This window comes from Epinephelus fuscoguttatus, linkage group LG5 (assembly GCF_011397635.1).
Source record: "Epinephelus fuscoguttatus linkage group LG5, E.fuscoguttatus.final_Chr_v1".
Taxonomy (NCBI): Eukaryota; Metazoa; Chordata; class Actinopteri; order Perciformes; family Serranidae; genus Epinephelus; species Epinephelus fuscoguttatus.
The window spans coordinates 4,160,864-4,182,699 of NC_064756.1; the positions used below are offsets into that span (position 1 = coordinate 4,160,864).

At 42.7% G+C, this 21,836-nt stretch overlaps 1 protein-coding gene across 3 annotated transcripts in view; it reads right to left on the reverse strand.

The window, feature by feature from the left end:
• The window catches only part of LOC125889152 (chloride channel protein 2-like), a 228,301-nt gene that overhangs the window by 17,721 nt on the left and 188,744 nt on the right, over positions 1 to 21,836 (reverse strand). The window contains exons 19-22 of one of the 3 annotated variants that reach the window (XM_049576900.1): positions 19,422 to 19,492; positions 18,901 to 18,975; positions 16,195 to 16,227; positions 3,927 to 3,965 (exon numbers count right to left, since the gene is read on the reverse strand). In XM_049576900.1, the coding sequence (XP_049432857.1) occupies positions 3,927 to 3,965; positions 16,195 to 16,227; positions 18,901 to 18,975; positions 19,422 to 19,492 (218 nt within the window). The remainder of the gene's footprint in view (positions 1 to 3,926; positions 3,966 to 16,194; positions 16,228 to 18,900; positions 18,976 to 19,421; positions 19,493 to 21,836) is intronic. The other 2 variants (XM_049576901.1, XM_049576902.1) reach the window with 2 other exon arrangements.

The following is a 21,836-nucleotide window of genomic DNA, read 5'->3' on the forward strand; positions in this document are numbered from 1 at the left end:
CTGGCTTTGTTGTTCCAAAACTTTTATTTCTTTGACTGTCTGACAATAGAACGTGGAGTGACGGCATAATATATGCTGTTAACAGCTGACGTCTTTATATCTGGTGTCAGTCACTAATCAGAAGGCAAAGGCATCAAATAACCCCACACCACCTCCTGACAAATCACCTCCCTCTGATAGACAATCAATGGACCGGGCACCGCACTGAATGACTCTATAAATCATACGAGGCCTACCACGGTGGAGGGTGAGGAAGGTGAATGGCGGACAAGGAAGGGAGATGTAGCGAGAAGCGATGACATGGCAGACGTATGAGAGGTGAACGATGAGTGATACCGAGAGAAAAAAGAGGAGATGGAGGGAGAAAGTGTGAGGAATGTGCGGCTGACAGAGAGGAAATGAGAGGTGCTGTTGATGGATGAATTATGAATGATGTCATATCCAAAAATATAAGACTCCAGGGTAATCGGCCCGTCTGGTGATATTGAGGAATCTGAAAAGCCGGGTCTGTCTTGGTGTGATGTCATCAAGTGCAAGCTTAGATCCAAGTTAAGCAAATATAGGTTTTTGAAGACTGATGCGCATGCTAAGAATCCAGTGTATTTGACAGCTGATATAAAGGATAAGACTGATCATAATCCATGTTTTTGTTATTGTCAACCGAAACCAATGATAGATGTATCCCTTAGTAAGCACTGTGTGTATCCAAAGCCTGATGAAACTTATTCCTCTGTGTCATTCAATTGTTAAAACAAAAAACTATTAAAGACAGTGAACTTCAGTGAACCACACTGTTGCACTGGGTGGGTTTCTAACATTTTCTAATCTGAATTGGCTTGAGCCACATTTTGAAACCAGCAGAGGCAGACAGCTGCCCACTCAGAGCCTGGTTCTGCTCAATTTTTCCTGCACAGCTTTGCCTTGCTTGCTTGTGAGGGTTGAGTCTCTACAAATTAAAGAGCGTGGTTTTGACCTTCTCTATATGAAAAGTGACATTAGATAACTTCTGCTGTGCATTGGTGTTAAATCAATAAACTTGGGCTCTCTGGTAATTTAGCATTGCATGTTGATAAAACCAGGGGGCTCACAGGAGACAGTTTGCAAAATGAAACTTTACGAGCAGGGGCTGAAATATCCCGATGTTTAGTCTCCAGCATTGATCAAGCTTTATTCAAACACTGGATCCTACACTTCCCTCAACTAAACTCAATAATGTTCTCTGTTAGACTCTCCCTGCTGGTAAACACCCACATTTCTGAAACCCAGTTTGTACAGCAGGCTTTCTGTTATAAATTCATAGTCTCTGAGCCCATGCTGAGCTAACTTTGATGACATCACTTTGACATCATTAGGGTTATTTTCTCAGACTTGACAAAGCCCCTCCAGCACGACAGGAGACAATAAACACCTGTTTTCACAGGCTGAGTCGTACTCCCAATGAAAGCAGAGACTTTGAAGAACTAAACCCTTTAACTAAAGCAGGTACTCCACGCTACTGTACTTGTATAGGACATGAGGACTTTAAATAAAAAATAACTTAATGGTAATATGAATAAATAATCATACAAATACATAAATTCAAAAACAAGATTTTGCACAATTTAATTTACCTCGGTCTCTTTTCTTCAGACTCATAGTTCGTAGTTATATTAACACTAATGCACCCTCTTTTCCCAACTTGCTTTAAGAAACCCATGTTATCCCTGTTTTCTTTTGAGTTCTCCAAAAGGGGTGCTATATCTTTACTTTCTTTCTTTCTTTCAAATTTACAACACCCATGACTTGAATATCTGAGGTCTATGAGCCCTCAAGGGGGTCCACATGGCCTCAGTCTGTGCGCAGCATGGCCTCATTCAATTTAAGGTGCTGCATCGACTTCAGTTCTCAAAAGTCAGATGTTGACTCCACTTGCGACAGGTGCAGACTTTCTCCTGCATCCTGAACACACTCATTCTGGCTGTGTCTTAATTTGTTCACTTATTTGAGTTCGATCTTTAAATCACTGTTAGATTTATTTAGATGAACTGATGGATCAGCTGATTGATGAAGGGAGTCAGCTGATAGATCACATGATTCCTTTCTATGCAACCAATTGGCAAATCTCATTCAGGTGCCCTATTTAAACTGCTCTGGCCTGCCTACTGTTGCTGCTTCCTCTGCAAGCTGCTTTGCAACCTGCCTCCACCCCAGCTTCTCCTTTTCATGCTGTGTCTGACTCATCGTTTGTCACTGATGCTGCTCTGTTCTGTTCCTGGTGGATCTTTGATGCTGCTCTCCCTGACTTAGGTTTTCCATGTAGGCACATGGAAGGGCAGAGAGGTTTGCTCTCTCTGCCCCGGCTTTCCTCATATGCAAGTGGAAGGGCAGATACTTTCTCCACCTTAGGCTTTCTGTGTAGATCTAGGAAAGGCAGAGAGGCCCCAGAACAGAGCCACACCACCAAATATAATACTGTAAATGGAAAAAAGTTTTCTTTGACTAAAGTGGTCCTGACTGAAATAGGATTGGGATTTTATCTCGTGCATCTGCCTGTTCCTTTAAAGTTTATCTTTATGTGTGTGTACCTGTGCGTATGTATTAGGGGTGGGGGAAATTTCCGATTCTTAGATGCATCGCGATTCAGACGTGGACGAATCTGAATCGATTCACAAACATCCAAATTTCGATTATTTAAATCTGTTAATTAGAGTAATACAGAAGGTTATAAACAATGCAGAACTAAGAAGTGTGGTACGTGTCATCTCCGGGACACTTTGGGATGCGCATCTGGAGCGGACATGCCGACATGCGCACAGAGGAAAACAAACATGGCTGACCGCCACCCACCTCGCCATGAGATCCGAACAGCTCCTTCTAATTTAAAAGCAGACGTGTGGAAATACTTCGGCTTCTACAACGTTGACCGCGGAAGCGAACTGGACAAGAGCCACATTATATGTATGCTGTGTCGTGCTAAAATAAAATACTTTGGCAACACAACAAACATGAGAAGCCATGTAACTCGATTCCACCTGACGGAGGAGTCAGGGAGACGTCAGGCTGTTATTGCTGCGGCTACTAGTGGCGCTACCGACCAGAGAACAATCGAGGAAGCAATTAGAAAGCTGCCACCCTCACCGGAAAAGGCGAAGCGAATTACGAAGCCATTGCGGCATTTATTGCCAAGGATTTGCGTCCTTATTCCGTCGTGGAAAATCAGGGATTTCGAGCACTGCTGCATACACTGGAGCCCAGATACACCATCCCATCCCGATGCTATTTCACCGACACGGCCATCCCGACACTCTGTCATTAAACCAAAACAGAAGTCATGACCTCGCTGTTGAAGGCAGGTAGGAACGCAGTTACATGTGATGCGTGGACGCCGTCATTTGTTACTCTAACTACGCATTTTATCTTGTGATTTAAGATACCTGTTGTTACCTTTGGTTCCGTACAACGAAGTTGTAACTTTCCAGTTTGCAAGCATTTCCACTTATATGTTTAATAAAATATAATGGAAATGAATTAAACTGTTTCTTATTACAAATGCACTGTTTTTAAAAACTGCAAGTGTTGAATGCTTATTCAGTGAGACAAAAAGAAATGTGCGTTGTGAAAAAGTGCATCAATATACATAAATTAAAGTTGCATCAATAATCGCTTTATAATCGAATCGTAGCCCCTGAATCGTAATCGTTATCGAATCGTGAGGTGCCCAAAGATTCCCACCCCTAGTATATATATGTGTTTCTTCTGCGTCTGTTTTTCATTTGCAATGCTGTATAACAGTTTATATGTTGTTAAAATGGGTTTGCACAATGTCACCACTTGTTGCAGTTCAGACAAACACTGGGCTGGTTTCTTTGGCTTAAAGCTGTTTTCTGATTGGCTGCTTGGTGTGGGTGTGTATATATATCTGTTGTGTGAATGGCTCTGTGTCTTACCTCTCTAATAGTCATGTCATCCTCCACATCTACGTCGTCCTGTAGACAAGAAAAAAAAACAGGGGAGCAGTCAGTACAGAAACAAAGATATTCAGTGAACACAGCAGTAAAATGAAGAAACACAGCATGTACAACACACAAACACAAACAGTGAAGGAATGGTAAACGAATGGTAGGTAAATAATGGTATCTAGTCAGTTGTTATCACAATAAACACTTATTTATACTTTTCAACTGTGCACAGAAGGTAAGATGACATATGGAAAACACATAATCACCCATGCATCACATCGTAAGTGTGATACAGCGCCGCCGCCTTGAGACAGATGGACAGAAATGGAATGTGTGACTAAAGGAGCGACTACAGTACATTTAATGAGTGCGGGGGATGTGATGTATGAGATGTCAGAGCAGATGATCATTATAATGATGGATCTGTGGCGTGCTCGGAGCTCACGGCTCGTAACTGACAGGCTGACGCTGCAGATGCTGTTTGACAAGCTGGAGTCAAACTAGCAACCCTGTGCTTTAAGGAAGGCTGAGAACACTGTAGCGAGCTGGGAAATGGAAATAAACAAGTGAGTGTGTGAGAATGTTACCGCAGGGTGTGTGTGCAGCTCTATGTGTGTGTGTGACGGGCTGTGAAATACGATTTCAAAGTGTTTAGTCATGTGCTTGAGTACAGGTATTTACTTTCTCAGGATTGAATGCAAGAGTATGTGTGTGTGTGTGTGTGTGTGTGCAGAGTGAGTGTGACCCAGGGCTGATGGGAGCCCTGAGCTCATTTATCCTCATCGCTGCGGTGGCCGACCTGTCGGTAACCCTAGCAACTGTTGCCGCGGGGTAGAAAGAGGTGCCCTACTGTAGCATTATGCAAGCAGAGGCCAGACGTGCCTGGAGTTGATGAGACAAAACAAACATGCGCGCGCACACACACACACACACACACACACACACACACACACACACACACACACACACTCAAACACACACACCTACAGCACTTTATCTCTGCTGTCTCACTGATCATTCTGCTTGTCACAAGGGCACTCTGAATGTCGCCAAGACACACTGGTGTTCCAGGGGTAAAATGTAAACGTAAGACTAATGGAGAGACCAAATCACTCTGGTATGTGTGCGTGTGTGTATGTGTGTGTGTGTGTTTGCAGAAGAAGGTGCTTTTTTTCTTGAGACAGAGGGAGAGGTTGGACTGTGCATGCAAAATAGGTGCTTTCAGAAAGATTAGCTGCTCTATTAAGACGGCAAATCTCTGCTTCTGGATACATAAGTGAGGCAGAAGTGTGTGTGTGTGTGTGTATGTATGGGAAGCAGGAGAGTAAACTTTGTGAGTCTGCATGTGACTGACAGTGTAATCAGAGCAACTGTGTGGGCACATTCAAATGAGATTTGAATGAGCGTGTGTGTGTGTGTGTGTGTGTGTGTGTGTGTGTGTGTGGGTGCAGAGGCTCCAGAGTGCTGACAATAGGCCGATGAAGCTGTAGTGCTTGCTACGCCGTTTTTCTGTGACCAGACAAAGATTAGAAAGGTTGGTTGCTCTTCCTTTCCCTCCCTCCCCCTGTAGCTATCCATCTTTTCTTCCACCCAGCGAGCCGATCAGCCAATCAGTGGCAACCATCCAAGACTAGGTCAGCAGGGGATACACAAAATCTACCACCAAGGACTTCTGTATCACACACACACACACACACATGCTGTGGGATTATGTATTCGGCTAAAGCATACGACTAAGAGTTTTTTGATTGTGGAAATTCTGGATAAAAGACAGCCTCCCCTTCAGGAAACTTTCCTCAGTCCACAGCAGATAGAAGAGGTGGTGGTGAGGCTTTCTTTACACTTCCAGTTTTGCTGAAGGGAAGGCTTATCATCTTTGTCTTCTAATCTCAATCCAAAATCTGCCTCTGCTTTAAAAGGTCACTTCAGAAAGTCTCTATGTTATGAAGCCAGGCTTTGAGGCACACAAGGACTCATACATCAACTATAACAAAAGATTACCGAACTCTGAAAGGCTATTGTCGATATTCTTTAAAAATCCCATGTGCAACTCTGCACAGGATCCATCATCTTTGCTGTACTGAATTTTATCTGTGCTGCCTAAAGCATTTTAAAAAAGCATTTGAAAGACCAAATGAAAAGCAAAGTCCTGGTTACTTAGGATAATCCACAGGCCTCTTTGTGGACAGTTTGTTTTTGGGAGTATTTCTTTGGTAACTAAATTTAAAAGCAGACAAGCCATGCCAGTGGATCTGTGAAGCTGGACTAAAGCACATTGGTGATTTGAACTAACTGTTAACATCCTTACAATGATGACGCTTGCAATGTTTTGCAGCTATAACGTTCACACAAAGTACAGTTTTCCAAGCACATCGAATTGGTAGGAGGCCTCAGGCTCCTGAGGTGTTTGCAGGCTCTCGTCTGGCCTGGGAACACCTCGGGATACCCAAAGAGAGGTTGGAAGATGTTGCTCGGGAGAGGGATGTCTCTGGACAAAGTACAGTTAAGGCTAATAATGCTATTATTTTAGCATGTATTTGGTCATAAAGTATTGGACAAACACGATCATCAGGTCAGGAGATCAAAATTTAATGGATATACATCCAACGGTTTTTGACATAGCTAAAAGCCAGCTCATCGCCAACGCTGTTAGCATACCTAAATGTACACAGTTTGGTGCTAGTCTATGAAGTGAAAAGTCAATAGAATCCATCCTCCATCTCACTGTGGCTGTTTCTGCTTTCACTCTTCCTCCCTGCTGTATTATAGACTTATCTTTATTGAAGAAAAGCCGCTAACAAAGCTTCGCTAATTCAGTGATAAACACGTTTCATTTCCTGTGGATTCTTCACAATAAAAGTTATTTTGCTTTGTAAAGACCTTTATTGTGAAGCAGCAAAATAAGGAAATGTTGAGTTTTCAATCCGGTTGATAGTGAACATGAAACAGTAAAATAAAGCTGATATCTTAAGCACAAACAGGAGGCAGGAGAGAAGCTAAACTCCAAACCACAGAGATTCCGTTAGAAGCTACAGACTTTCTCTCTGGTCTCCTGCAGACAGAGGGGAGGAGAGTCTTGCAACACACGGCTTGTTTGGGGAGAGAACAGGGGTCATTGAGGATTGGCTGCGGTCTGCGAGATGTCACCGCTACCATCTTAGCGACAGGCGGATGAACTTTTGGACCTACTCCGGAGAAGGTCCATCTCTTGCATATCTCGACATGGCATACTGCTTCTTAACTGACAATAGAAACGTAAATCGGCACGGCATGGCTTGACCCGGCGCAGCCAAAAGGCCTGTGGTGTCTGCTGGATGCAGCCTGTGCAGATATGCGTGGACTCTATTCTGACACCACTATCATCAGGACTCTACACTCTGAATAGCTATTTCAATCGGTACAAAAGCTGCTATCAAGTTCATCTCTCGTGCTTGTGCTCAGTGATGTCTGGTGTTTCTCTAACTACTGCCTGCACCACTCTAAATGCTGCAATAGAAAAACACTGCAACAATAATTACTTATCACTCATGTGCAGGCAATTAAGTGCTGATTTCCTTGCTGCTGATGCTTAGTTTGCTTATTGCTTTCAAATTCTATTATTGCCTTATCCTTGTATCTGATTAGATTGTAGAGACTTTAACACAGTTGTGAAATAACATCATTAATGACGTTGTGCAAATTACAGTGGTGCCAGCAATACTGATGCCGTGTTGTGACACAGTCTTAGCAGCTTTGGGCAAAGTTGTGAAATGGTGGGTAGTTTATATTAATGATCCCTCGCACTGTGGCAGTGATGACCCTCTTTGTTTGGAAAACACACCCAGGATCATTGGCATGTGAAAACTGCCCAGAGTTCCTGTTAATATTGTGAGTCCTTCCACTGATGCTTTGAAACCTGCGACGAATTCTTCACCCTAAAGAAATCTGATATCCAGCAACAAATCAATTCACAAAACAAATTACAGCCCGTACGTCACACTCATCTTCTCCTGATAAGTTCACCCTCTCTACCGTGTATCTCTCCTGTGTTGTCTGAAATGATTCAGGAAATGAAAACTTCATCCTTTCCCCTGAATATTCTTCCTATCAGATACCTGAAGGACGATTTTAATGGAGTCAGTGTTTGTTCACCAACTTACAACTTCTTTTTTACTGAACCTATTCTGACAGTGCTAACACCTGACTCTATTGGTTTTAATAACTAACGCCCCGTGTCAAATAATCTCTTCCTTGTTATATGGTTCTCGGAAAAAAAGAGATTTCATCACCACACTTGATTTTCTGTTACTCCATTAGCTGATTGTTGAAACCCATCACAGCTAGAGGATGCTTGCTATAGCTGTGGTTGAGGGTGAGAGGCAGTCGGCAAATAGTTTGTTGGGCTGAGGGGAACCTGAAATCTGTGTGGGTACATCAGACCCTAAAAAAGAGGGTGGATCGCGGGGAGAAACACCAGTTGGTCCAGGAGCTTCACCTCCGTGATGTCTGTTTCCAGTAGGGCTGTCAAAAAAAATTCGAAGATCAAAATATATTCGAATATACATTTTTTTTTTTATAAGTTCGAACCTAAATTTGATAATTCGAATATCATTAATAATTAATTAATACTATTAATAATGTTGTATATCACGGCGAATCCCGTTTGGGCGGAGATGGCTTGCACACAAGCCGGGTCAGAGAGGGACGCAGAGAAGGAGGGAGAGGCGCCGACAGAGGAGCCCGCTGCGCCAACACTACCCACTGCGCTGTCCGCGATGCGTGACCTGTTCGGGGAGACATACAGGGAGAGTGTTGCACCTGCTGCCTCCCTGCCTACCCTTTTTGAAGAAGAGATGAAACGTTACTAGAATGAGACACCACTACGAGATGACCAGGATCCACTCTTGTGGTGGAAAACTACAGGCGCACTGAAGTATCCAAACATTGCTCAGATAGCGAGGCAGAAGTTGGTCAGTTGACATCCCTAGTTTCCAGGCATATTTTAGGATGACTCGGGATGACAACCTGCTGTCTCTCGTCGGGCCTAGCATAACAAAAATGAATACTAACTACAGGGAGTCTGTTGGTCCTGCCGAGCTACTGAGCACAACCGGTTTCTCCTCCATTGTTTGTCCATGTGATGTGCCCGACCTCATGAAATATCAACATTTGGTCATTGAAAAAGAAAAAAGAAAAGGGTTTGACTTAACATTCAAATGGAAAGTGAACGCTGGCTTTGCAGGTGAAAGTCAGTGGTTGTTGGGTCAATCCACCAACCCTCCCGTCCACCCTAGTCAGACTTCTGCCCTCTTAACTTTAGTTGTTTTCACGCTGTGTTTTCCCCTGACACCACCGGGACATTAAACAATAATGGCAACAGGCCACGTATCATACTGATGTGAAAGGACAGCTTCTTTCATCTGTATCCCACACCGCCAGTCATTGACCAAGCACCAGTATTCAACTACTTCGGACTGAGAACCGGTTGACAACTAACTGTAGGAGCCAGTTTGTGGTACAGTCTGTTTTAATTTAGTGATGTGTAAATCTCCATTTAGTAAACACATATGCTACAACGAGGCCAGCGTTCAGACAGCTGGTGCACATCCAAAACATCGGCTTCCATTTTTATGCTGATGACACTAAGACATATTTTCCCTGTGTTCTGAACAATGGAAAGAAAGACAATACACGTCCCTCTGAACTGCACATCAGCCATTTATAACATAAAGTACCTACAATTTGTGCAGCTGGTTGCCAACAACACATTAATGTGTGGAATCGGGCTCGGCAGACGAGGCTCCAGATGTCAAAGTGACTTAGCTCATTATCTCCCTGCATCGCTTATAACTGTGAAATTCTGCAGCTATTTTTCTTAATAATGCTGGCTGAGCACGTCACAGCAATTGATCAAAGATTGACGAGATTAAATCAATCCTCTAAAGTCATTTATTCTTTGCTTTGCATGTCCATGTTTATATTCTTTACAGAAAGCAGGACGATCAGTGGACGACTGATAATGTGCATATCTATTCCACACACATACACACACACACACAAAAGGTTGTGACCAGTTTTCTCTCGTGTTTGTCCCTGGGCCCTGTTCTCCTGCTCTCCACAGTAGGTGATACTGATGCAGTGGAGTGTGAACAACCAAACAGCTACCCAGAATTGAATTTAGGTAGGGAAGCTCATTACACACACACACCATTATTCAGGGGATATTTTTTCCTCTACCAGCACTAAATGCAACTTGTCTTCTCTGTCTTGCATCATGTTCCCATGTAAGAAAGAAATATGCAAAATCCTCAGAAATCTTAAGAAACAAAAGAAAAATCAAGAAACTCAAAGAAACAAAGAGCGAGAGGCAAGATGCCAAAAAACCAAGCCCACAAACCATCATAAATAAAGCATGGAGGCATTACGAAGACGCAAGAGTGGAGGAAAAATAATGAGAAAAACAGCCAGGAGAGACCGAGAGGCTGGGTGGCATCATTTCTCTGCAACAGACTACTGATGTCATTTACCCTGCATCAATATTTCACAGCCTAGATGGAAGGAGAGGGTGGTGGAGTGGAGGTGGTGGTGGTGGGGGGAGGAGGCGGACAGATGACAGAGATACAGAAAAAGGGAGGAGGGCTTTGAAAAAGTCGTAAAGATGGACGAAGAGCGTGAAGCAGAGCTGCGGAGATTAAACCACAACCAGAAACAAAGAATGAGCGAAGAACTGCGAGCTGAAAGAAAGGGAGGGGCAGAGTAATAATTTGATCTCTCCTCCGCCGCGGGGGTGTTGCTCACAAGTCTTGGGAGAAAAAACTGAGACATTTGTTTGTCCATATTCTTGCTCAGGCCTACAGAGCCTCGGTGGGTTCAGAGCGTCCCTGCGATCGGTGTCACACTCTGCCGTGTGCACTTATACACTGCTGAATGGCAATAATAACTCCTGATGACGGGGGGGGAGACAAGCCCACAGGCTGAGCGCACTGTAAATGCACACACACCGACTGCTCCAAGGGTTCATTACTAATTAGCTCACTGCAAGGCAATAATGACTACCATGCTTCTAGGCCCACTTAACACATCCCAAAATTCACTGCGCTACTAATGTACCATCTGTCTCAGCGCTGACCATACAGTATGCTCCTCGTGGGTACGCTTAACGAATCACTACTTTATTAAATTACAACCCACAGCAGCAGATGAGGGCCATTACAAACTTGACTGGTGTCCACCAATTAATGCCACACACTATAAGAATGTATAGTTAGGCCATCGAGCCACAGATTTCCGTTTCGTCTCAGGAAATAAAAGGTTTCCACTGAGGCTGATCTTCATCATAATAAAAACTTCCAGTGTATGCAGGGGATAAAAGTGCTGGAATAAAACCTTATAAACTTATAACTGCAGCTTTCATGCCGACTGTTTATGGAGACAGATCTGTTCCCCATGTGTGTAATCTAAAATATTTCCTGTAGCTGTTGTCTCTTTCTTATTAAAAACAGGTTTGATCAGGGGATGAAGGTGTGAGTGGTGCATGAATGAATGAATGTGTGTGTGGCTGCAATAAAGCCTGATGCAGTTATCTGTATCACCAACACAGTATATGAACATTTCTAAGTGTTTAAAATCAGCCTCAGTACAAGATACTCTCAATAAATACTAAAGTGAAACAAATCAGATGACCATACTGTTTTTACCTGGAAGATAATTTCTCTGCATCTAGACAGTACTGAATACAACCATGGCTTTTAACTGTATCAGAGGCAAATGGCCGCCCTCCATAGAGTCTTGGTTCTGCTTGAGTTTTAAAGGGAAGTTTTTCTTTGCCAGGAGGAAGAAGAGGAACATAAGGAGTGCTTGCGCTTGGTCTGACTTTGTTTGAATCGTTGGGTCCTTGTACATTTGAAGAGTATGGTCTAGACCTGCTTTATATGAGAAGTGTCAACAGTCCAAATTTCCCCAGCAGTATTAGCAGTTTGCTACTGGGTCGGCCTGCTGCCCCTTCAACCCAGCCCCGGATAAGCAGATGAAAATAGATGGATGGAAAAATTTGACTCAAAGTATCCATTATATTATTTCTTTTCACTCTATTGTCACATTTGCTTATATCCCTACAGTTTGGTCTGGCATTTCTAGTGGGAAATACAAATTTTCTTTCATTTTAATTTTATTCATTTAGTCTATTGTCTTAAAAAAAATCATATTTAGTAAAGAAAATTGTATTAGAGTCAGCTGATTTGTGTAATATTTCTATATCTGCACAATATAAACTCCTTTAAGAATTTCCAGAAATACCAAAGACATGACCACTGCACCTAAAAATGAGAGTATATATCACGTCAACATGGCGACCGGCTACTGTTTGCCATCTTGAGTTGTGCATCATTCCTGTTTCAATTTTGGTTGTGCGCCTTTGTTGCTTAGTTATACTCCTCTGTCCTCTAATGTTTCTTGGATGACTAGGCTTTTAATTGAAGTTTTATGGTAGATAAGTAGTATCTATTAGAAGTATAAATTGTCCCAAGAAGTTTGGATTGAGCTGACTGAAAGACAGAATGTATGTGACTGCATCTTTGCAACTTTTTATGAGTGGATGAGCTGAGTAGGGACTGTAGACAGCCTTCTTAAATTCGCTCTCATAGCTCTCGTGTCCACTGCAGCCTCAATAATTTCTAATCTGTATGAGGAAGGAAAAAGTTGCAGAAATTTCTGGGATAACAAATCAGATGGATATGATCAGATAAACTCTGTGTTCGTCTGCTTTGTCAGGGCTCCTGGGTGTCCCCTAACCCCCACTGTAAATAGATGCAATGTACGTTAGGACTAATAGGCCTAATAACACGACCTCTTTCTGACGAATAATACAGCATGCTGTGGTGAATCAATAACGACATGCTTTATCCCTTTTGAATGTCCCTAAAATGAAACCTGTGGTGTAACAGTTATTGCTTTTGAAAGTTTTTTTTCTAAATTCTGACCTTTAATGTAGCGCCCTGTCGGGACAATCAATGCGATTATTAACTGGCAGAGGGCAAACACGCTGGGCTCTTGCACAGACACTGCCTCAAAAACAGACAGAGCATGTAATGAGCAGTGCTTCTGCTGTAAATGTGTGAAACTACTACATTTTGTTTTGATTCATCTGTTTCATTACTCCAGTTGAAGAAATGAGTTGCGTCATTCACTTCCTCCGGTTTGATACAGTCTCTGTGGTCTTTCGCTGCCACACAACTCAGCACGAGCGCTGTGGTGTCATGGTATGAAATACACACCTGAGGGTTCATATTTTACGCCACCAAATGAAAAACCCTCCCAGCGCACCTCCTCTGTTACTAATGGCAAACTTTTTGTTGAGTACCTCAAGGCGTGTCTGACTTCTGCTGTGTAATTCCGCAGCACTGATTGTGTTAAGAAACTGAAGTATTGAATTTTGGGACGTTTTTTTGGTCGTGGTATTTCATAGCTGTGACTGGTCAAAATTGGCAGGAGCTGGGCACGATCTGAGAACACAATGCTGTCAGTGTTTTTCCTTACTTATCAACAAGATTAAGACTTCACAGTGTAATTTATCAGCTGTATACCAGAGGTTTACACACGAGCCCTGGAGCGATAGATGACGAATGATCTGACACCGCTCTGTGCTTGTGAATGATTGAAAATGTGTACAGACTTCAATAATTGTCAGACACCTCAAACTAATGGCGCTCCTTAAGTGCCTCAAGAATAAATCATTGATAGCGCTAATAGAGTTACAGTGACACAATAATGACTGAGAATCAGAGGGAAGACGAGTGTGTTCTTGTATTATATCTATACTAGTCCATACCCATTGAGTGCACAGTTTCACATGGTGTGTGTGTGTTTGGGATACAGGTCATAGGAAATTGCAGATTAAATAGTCAACTGAACCCATTAAGAAGAGCAATGTATTCAGACAGAGCTTTTGTGAATTTGATAGTACGATTGCAGCCACAGCGATCGGTCGCATTTTAGCCATTTTGAAGCATTTTTCTGTTGTTATAGCGCCACCCAGTTGCCAATTAGAGTTAAATTTCCAGTCACCTTGAGGCGTCCTGTTCTACATATCTACCAAGTTTAGTAAAAATCCATATGGCGGTTAGGCCTAGATAAGAAATGAGCTCTCTAGCGCCCCCATTTTGTTTGATGGGGTCAATAATGGAGGGGTCCCCTCAGATTATGTGTGGTCATATGCCTACAAAGTTGCGTGGTGATGGGTGAAACCCTTGAGATGTTATACACCTTTATGTGATGAGCCACACCCTCCGCAATATTCATTGCCTTATAGAAGCTCAGTTTTAGGAAGTTTTCCAACTTTTGCCAAGAGGGAACTTTAGATATTGCTCCCTAGATTATGTTCACCCAGTTTCATGCAGATCGCTCAAACTTCCTAGGAAGAGATCCATTTGAAGTGTTTTTCAAAAAATTCAAAATGGCGGAAAATCTATATAAGCGGAAGTTATGGGTTCTTGAGGCAAATGTGTTCCTCATGAGGAGAGGCATCTCTGTGCAAAGTTTCATGTCTCTACCACATACGGGGCATGAGATATGCCCATTCAAAGTTTGACATTTCAATCGGTTGCTATAGCGCCCCCCTTTGGCCAATTGATGTAATATTGCTTCATTGGCATCCTCCCATGACCCTCTACCACTGTGCCAAATTTCACATGGATTGACCAAGTCAGTGAGGAGAAAAACATGAAACAGACACACACACAGAGCTTTCATCATTATATAGTAAGATTCAACTAATGTTGGGGACAAATGAAGATTTCCATTCAGGTCTGTGGTTAACAGGCAGACCTAGCAACTTACACCCCTTTTCGACAGTCATGGACTGGCTCGGCTTGGTTTGGGCTATCACCTGAGCATGAGCGGCTTGCACTTCCATTACCGCAGGGCTACCTGCTTGAAGGTTTGTCTGTAACTGATGACAGCTTGTCCTGACCGACGATGTTTAAAAGCAGCAGGCTGATCCACAACTTAATTCCCTTTTTTGCTGCATGTGTTTTTCCACAGCAGGGCAGGTAAAAGAAGTTTACCTGTTGGAGGTGAGCTGTTTGCAGAGGTGCAGTAAGAGCCTGTTGTCTGCAGCTCTTCATCAACATCTCACTGTGGCTGTTTCTGCTTTCACTCTTCCTCCCTGCTGTATTATTAGACTCTCCTTTACTGAAGAGATGCTGCTAAAATAAAGTTCTGCTAATTCAGTGATGAACACATTTAATTTCCTGGCGATTCTCCACAATAAAAGTCCCCTGTTCTTTTGTATTGTATAAACTTTCATTGTGAAGCTGCAAATCAAGGAAATTTTGAATTTTCGAGCAGCAACTTCACACAACTTCTAATCCGGCTGAAAACATGAATGAATGAGTAAAATAAAGCAGTTATCTAAAGTAAAAACAGGAAGCAGGAGAGAAACTAAACTCCAAACCACAGAGATTCAGTTAGAAGCTACAGACGTACTGAGAGCTGCACACTAAGACACTTTTAAAAACTCTCAATCTTGACGCACATTTACTGCAGGCAATGCACACTGAGCCAAAAACATGTCCACACAACCGGGACTTACTCAGTAACGTCTGGCACCAGACACCAGTGAAAAAAGCCATCCCTTCGCTTCCCGTTTGAATGTAAAGCTAAACCCTGTTTTTTTTTTTCTTTTGTCCTAATCCCAACCACGTGTGTGTTGGCAAAACGTAACCGTGTGTTTTTGTTGAAGGAAATTAAAAAAAGTCAATCTGCCAAGTTGAAATGTTTCACCTTGCGCAGAAAATTCGGGTTTATCCCAAATAAAGAGACCGGTGGAAAAAACACAGAACTGACTCCTGATTTTTAGGTTGGTCAAAGTCACACAGCCACAGTCAACAAACACACACAGTCCATATGTACGTACCTAACTAGCTATAGCTAATGTCTTTACAGTTAGTGCATCGGTTGTTTGGGTTGAATAAACACACACAAAATAACCAATCTGTCAGTCTAGCTCACTGTGACAATGCAGAGCAAAATTTTACTTCATAGTGACATGAACACGCCTTTGTGTCATTCTAGACTAAACTGTAGTAGCTTATGTTTCTCTGATGTCTGGATGGTGGCAGTGAAGCAGTAGAAAGATTTGGCGATATTTAACAGCTGTGACTTCATCAAACAGTGTGAGACATTATCAAGACAAAGACCCACTGTGTGTGTTAGTGTAGCCTTGCATTGTAATACTGGACTGAAACAGACATGTTGAGAAGAAGTGTGGTTAAATGCTCACCCCAAATAAACTCTTTAAGCTGGTTGGTGGCTCCTAGTGAATGAAATGAAATTATATGTGATGGGTGAAAAACAGTCTCATGCTGATTTGTGAACTTTATGTGAGAAAAGATAGATTAGGAATAAATCATTGACTCTGACGAACGGACAAAGATCAAATGTGTGAACGTGTTGTGTCTGCGTGCGTGATTATGTAATGCTTAATAGTGTTTGATTTTCAGAGATTGATATCTGATAATTTGTCATGCAGCGCTGGATGTTCTATCATGGAATCATGTTTCTCAATTCACAATCAGACGCTTGTTTCATTGACTGACATGCACCGCTGCTGGAGGGGATGCGGTCGCTGGTGATTGGACAGTGGGCTACATCCCAGTTTGTGGTGATATTTTCCAGTACCCCCCAGGACTTCTCATGCATCATCATTTCAGCACAGCTATTGCTGGAGCGCTGTCATTCAAATACCTGCCTGTTGCTAATGAAGAGATATGACGCTCTTATCTGGATATTAAACGCTGCATGCACAGAGAAACTGGCCCCAACATGGTGCTCCCCCCCAACTGCACATTAAACACATAAAACACCACAGTTTCTTTCATCAGTTACAACAAATGCGATGGGATTCTGGGTCACTCCAGGGACAAGGCCTGCCCTGTGAGGCCGTCACTGATTGGACACCTCGGGTGACACAGCTGATGATGGACAGCACGGCATGCTTGGTTGAACAACCTCATCCTTGTAGACCACTTGACCACAACTTGATTTTAAAATGAGAACAGAGGTGGAGCAGGAGGGTGGCTCCTGGGGCCCCAGCCATGATGTTTTCCTTAAAAGCTCCAAATATCATCAACTCTGTCATTCAGGTATGTACCCATGTTGCTGTCCTAATGCTATCCCCTAAAGAAATCTAATATAGTTGTTGTTTTGTCAATCACACAACATTTGAGGTATGTTTGTTTGTACAAAATTGAGACACTCCCATTATAAACTGATGCACATTTAGTAGAGCTGTGCATTGCTCTCTCCTGCAGCATCTTATTTGATCCGAACACTAGCAGAAGCAAAAGTCAGGAGTTTTAAAAATCTTCACATGGTCTCATTCATGAAATGTTAATAAATCTGTGAGTCGATTTGGAGATAAAAAACCTTGGTACTAAAAACCTACAGCGGATTCGTGAGTGCCGCGGGAAACTCAGATTTGATTGTAGGCATGTGTATAGGAGGTGATAAGCACTATGGATAGGTGCATCCTGTCGACTTGCGGACATGGAGCAAACAAAAGAAAGAGAGAGAAAGAAATGGAAAAACTTTTCCAATTTCCTAAAGTTATTTTATTTTAGGTGGAGCTGATCTGTTAGAAGAGGTGTGACAGGGACAGGTAAATCAAAGGCCTGGGGGGAGGGCATGAATGCCGTTAACTCTGTGTCCTCTGTTGTAAGAACCACCCAAAAAGCTAAAACGAAAATGGTTTGATATGAAACTTGGTGCAAAAAAAGCACAAGTACACACACAATAACCAAAACAGCTACAGGAGGCTCCTCCGACTCACCGCTGTCTGCTGCAGACGAGCACCTTGCTTGCATCATTGGATAGACCTCTCTGTCAGTTTGACCTCAGCCTCAGCATTGTTTGTCACTGCTGTAAAATTAAACTACTGTTAAAACTAAAGCAGGCAGTCTGATGTCGGCAATAACCCAACGTTGAGTTTAACATCAAGTCAGATAGGCGTAAAATCACACTGTCTAACTCCAACTCTGCCAGAGACGGACGCATCCACAAGTCTTATTAAATCAAAACTTGAGTTGAAATAATGTTTATATCTCCCATTTCGTGTCTCTGATAGTTAAATTAAACAAAAGTGATATACAGTTTGGGGCTGCGGTGCATTAAGAGGGCAGAGGAGGAGCAGGTTGGTTTGTTATTTCATTTATCAAGAGGACAGCGTTTTCCAATTTTGTATGAAGTCGATTTAAATAACTTATTCACTTTCTTAAGACCCTAATCTGGAGCTTAAATCTGCTGAATGTCAACGTATTTATCTAAATGTGTTTGATTTCAAATCTTTTGTCATGTTTAACTTAACATGTTTCAAAGGCGTCTGTGTATTATGAACACAACAGAGCACAATACAAACTAAAACTGTAATTTCTAGTATGACAAGCAATATTTCAGGGAATCCTTATTACACACGCACTACGAGAAGTCAGAAGCAGGTGTAGACTGCGTTAATACTTATGAAAAGATTGGAGCAGCTAACATATTGATGAATGTCGAAATACAGGTAAATTTCCTTCTGCGAACAGTTTACACACAAATTCATTCTGCTAACATTTCATGAACGAGACCCAGTGACTTTAAGGACCAATTATCATGAGCATGGTGTTTCAGTTGTCAAGTGTTCTCCATAACCTCTACTGACCATTAAACCAATGAAAAGAGGTTAAGCTGAATTCTAGCCTTAGCCAATCACGTAAGCAACTAGAGGCAGTGACAGGTCAGTCGTTGAGGTTACAGGTTGTACAAGGAGGAGGGTGTTCAACACTTTTTGGCACGATGGCACAGACTGGCTTTGGCTGAGGTCTCAGTCCATCGGCATTTGGGATTAGCCCTGGAATGGGATGGTGGGGTGATAATCGGTTGATTGGCTGATGAACCTGTTGCCGGGCGGATTCCAGGCATTTGGGTAGCCCTGATCGGTGGCTCTTACCACTACGGATATCCGGACTCGTTTGGACGGCCTCCTGTGCTCAGGAGATGTGGGGCGCTCCATGTTGTTGTTTTTCTTCCCGGCGACCAGAGACAAGCACACAATGTTAACAACAACCTCAGCGTCACTTTGACTTTGCAAACAAACTTGCTTTTGCAACGTCAGTTTGACCAAACTTCACTGACATACTTACTTATTTCTTTGAAACAAGTCATTAGTAGGGTGGTGCGGGAGTGAGGAGATTTTTTAAAGCCTTGCAGGATGCAAGGCTGAGACAAAGTGAAAAAGGTTTTATATTGAAGCTGACTGAGATACTGTGTGTGTGTGTGTGTGTTCTGTGTATGTGTTTGTCTGTTTGTGTGGGAGGTACTGTACTGTAGAGCGTGAAGGACTGTATGTGAGAGATAGCATAGGACTGTGTGGGTGTGCACAATGTGTGAGCGACAGGATGTGAGTCACTCTTTGTGTGTGTGTGAGTGGGTGTGTGTTGTTGGGTGTATCTGAGGACATGGCTCTCTCACCTCCAGGCCTTCTGTGTCTGGGCTGGCGCAGAACAGGTTCTTTAAAGCAATGCCCGAATTATCCTGTGGACCTGAAAGAATTCAAAAACAGTGAAACAATCAGATATCATTGTTGTCTGTCCGTAAGGTGCTGTTGTGCCTTCTGTTTGCAGACCCCATTTTATAGGTCCTGTCTAAACGAGCATTACAAAAACAGCTGTGTCATCTGCAAAAGAACATGACACAAATCTGCGATTTCATGTCTGGAACCTCCCGTCTACGATGGGCTTGAGACGCGCCCGCGTTGAGAACTTAATTCAGATTATGGAGTTACTCTCTTATCCTGATGCCTCCTCAAGGAATCTGATCCCGTTTGATTCGGTGGTGGGAACCTCTTGCGACTGCATGCCTTTGCTGATGTCGACAACCCGAGTTATTTGGGTGTATGAAGCAAGTCAACACAAATTATTCTATATATTAAAACTCGTATTCGTCTCGTATGTGAACACAACATCAGACTTGCTGATAGGGCTGTCAACGAATATTCTAAATTTGAATTTAAATTCGAATTTGAAAAAAAAAAAATGGACCTTCGAATGTGAAAATTGATATTCGATTGTGGAGAAAAAAAACCCACCACCGCAGCTGTCCTCTTTGCGAGTAGGCATTGGCCTGGGCCACTGCACTGAACGCACTGCATAAGGCCACACCGCCCGCGGAAGTGCTACAAAGCGCAGCGCACCGAAATTCTCACGCGAGCCGGAGCACTTCCGTTCATGTCAGACGCGCATTTCTCCACGCTGGTCGACAAGCAGTTCTGCTCCCAGCTGTTGTCTCTGTCACCCGGCTTGACACATTCGCTCGCGGCTCGCGCAGAAAATAGACCAGACGCCGAAACGATCGCTGCAGGGCGCGAGCCGGCCACGGAGCTGCGCGGCGCGGCGCAGCCGGTGTGGATGACACAGTTGGTTAACATGGGCGCCGAAAGGAAACTGGCTTCGCTTCTCGGCGCTTCGAGGCTACTCGCAGCACTTCCACAGGCGGTGTGGCCTGACGGGTCAGAGAGGGGGGGCGAGCGAGAGGTCTGCGGTCTTTCATAACGTAATGTTATGGATAATTGTTTTATGTGTATTAATGTGTAGGTATGTAAATGTTTTCAAAGACGTTTATGTTGAAATAAAAATACCTACAAGTAGTTACGTTTCTTTGTATTAATACATATACAAGTATATTTCCTTGTATTAGTATATTTCCTCCTTCCTAGTTTGCCCTCTTGTGGACATAAGGCGGGAAAAAAAAATTATTATTATTATTATTATTATTATTATAAGAAATATTCATTTTTTAGCAATTTTGACAGCCCTACTTGCCGGTGGTAAAAAGTTTTGAAAATGCAAGGACAAGTGTGATTGCCTCCTCTCGTAGCCCTTATTAAACTTAACATAACATGCTGCTATAAGTCGTTTTTAGAAATGAACAGTCCTGGGGCTCTCAGAGAGGAACTGCCCACCAAAGAGCTCCCCAAGAACTTCATTCATTTAAGGACTTTTTTTGTTTGTTCACATTCACACCACCAATAGAAATGCTGTAGTGACGTGCTGTAAGCCAGCCGGCAGTTAGCATAGCAACATCATGCTATCGATGATTCTTTTTTTTTTTTTTTTTGCCATTTGTCTGTGTTTTCTTCCATTTTTTCATTACAAGCTGTTGTTTCTGTTTTGTGTCTGTTGTTTACACCGCTAACAGGCTTTTAAAAATGGCGGTTGTCAATGTTGCACTGGCTCATGTCTTTGGCCAATCGATGTACACTTTCGTCACTGACTACTCTGACATCGGAGTTAAATAAGTCCCTGAAAACGCCGTTCTAAGACTCTGATCACCAAAAACCTCAGGATTATGTTAGACAGCACTGACTCTAAGCTAAAAATATTCCTTTTTTTACACTGCCCACTCCTCCCTGTAATGGTTATAAACTTATTTTTAAACTCCATTTCAAATCATTTTTAATCTCTGCACCTCTTTTCTGCACGTTTGCTATTTTAAATGGTGATATTTTTTTTTTTAAGATATTTTTGGGGGCATTTTTTAGCCTTTATTTGATAGGACAGACAAGTGTGAAAGGGGGAGAGAGAGAGAGAGGGAGTGACATGCAGCAAAGGGCCACAGGCTGGAGTTGAACCCGGGCCGCTGCGGCAACAGCCTTGTACATGGGGCGCCTGCTCTACCACTAAGCCACCGACGCCCCAAATGGTGATTTTTTAAAATTGTAAATTATTTAGTAATGAATTTTACCTTTTATATATTTTCTTTTCTTTACTTTTTTAATGTAAATCTGTATCCTTTATTATGTTTCATATTCTGTTGCTCTATAAAGCACTTTCTGGGCTGTTTGTCTGACAAACAAAGCAATTTAACACATCATCTTTGGCTTTACAA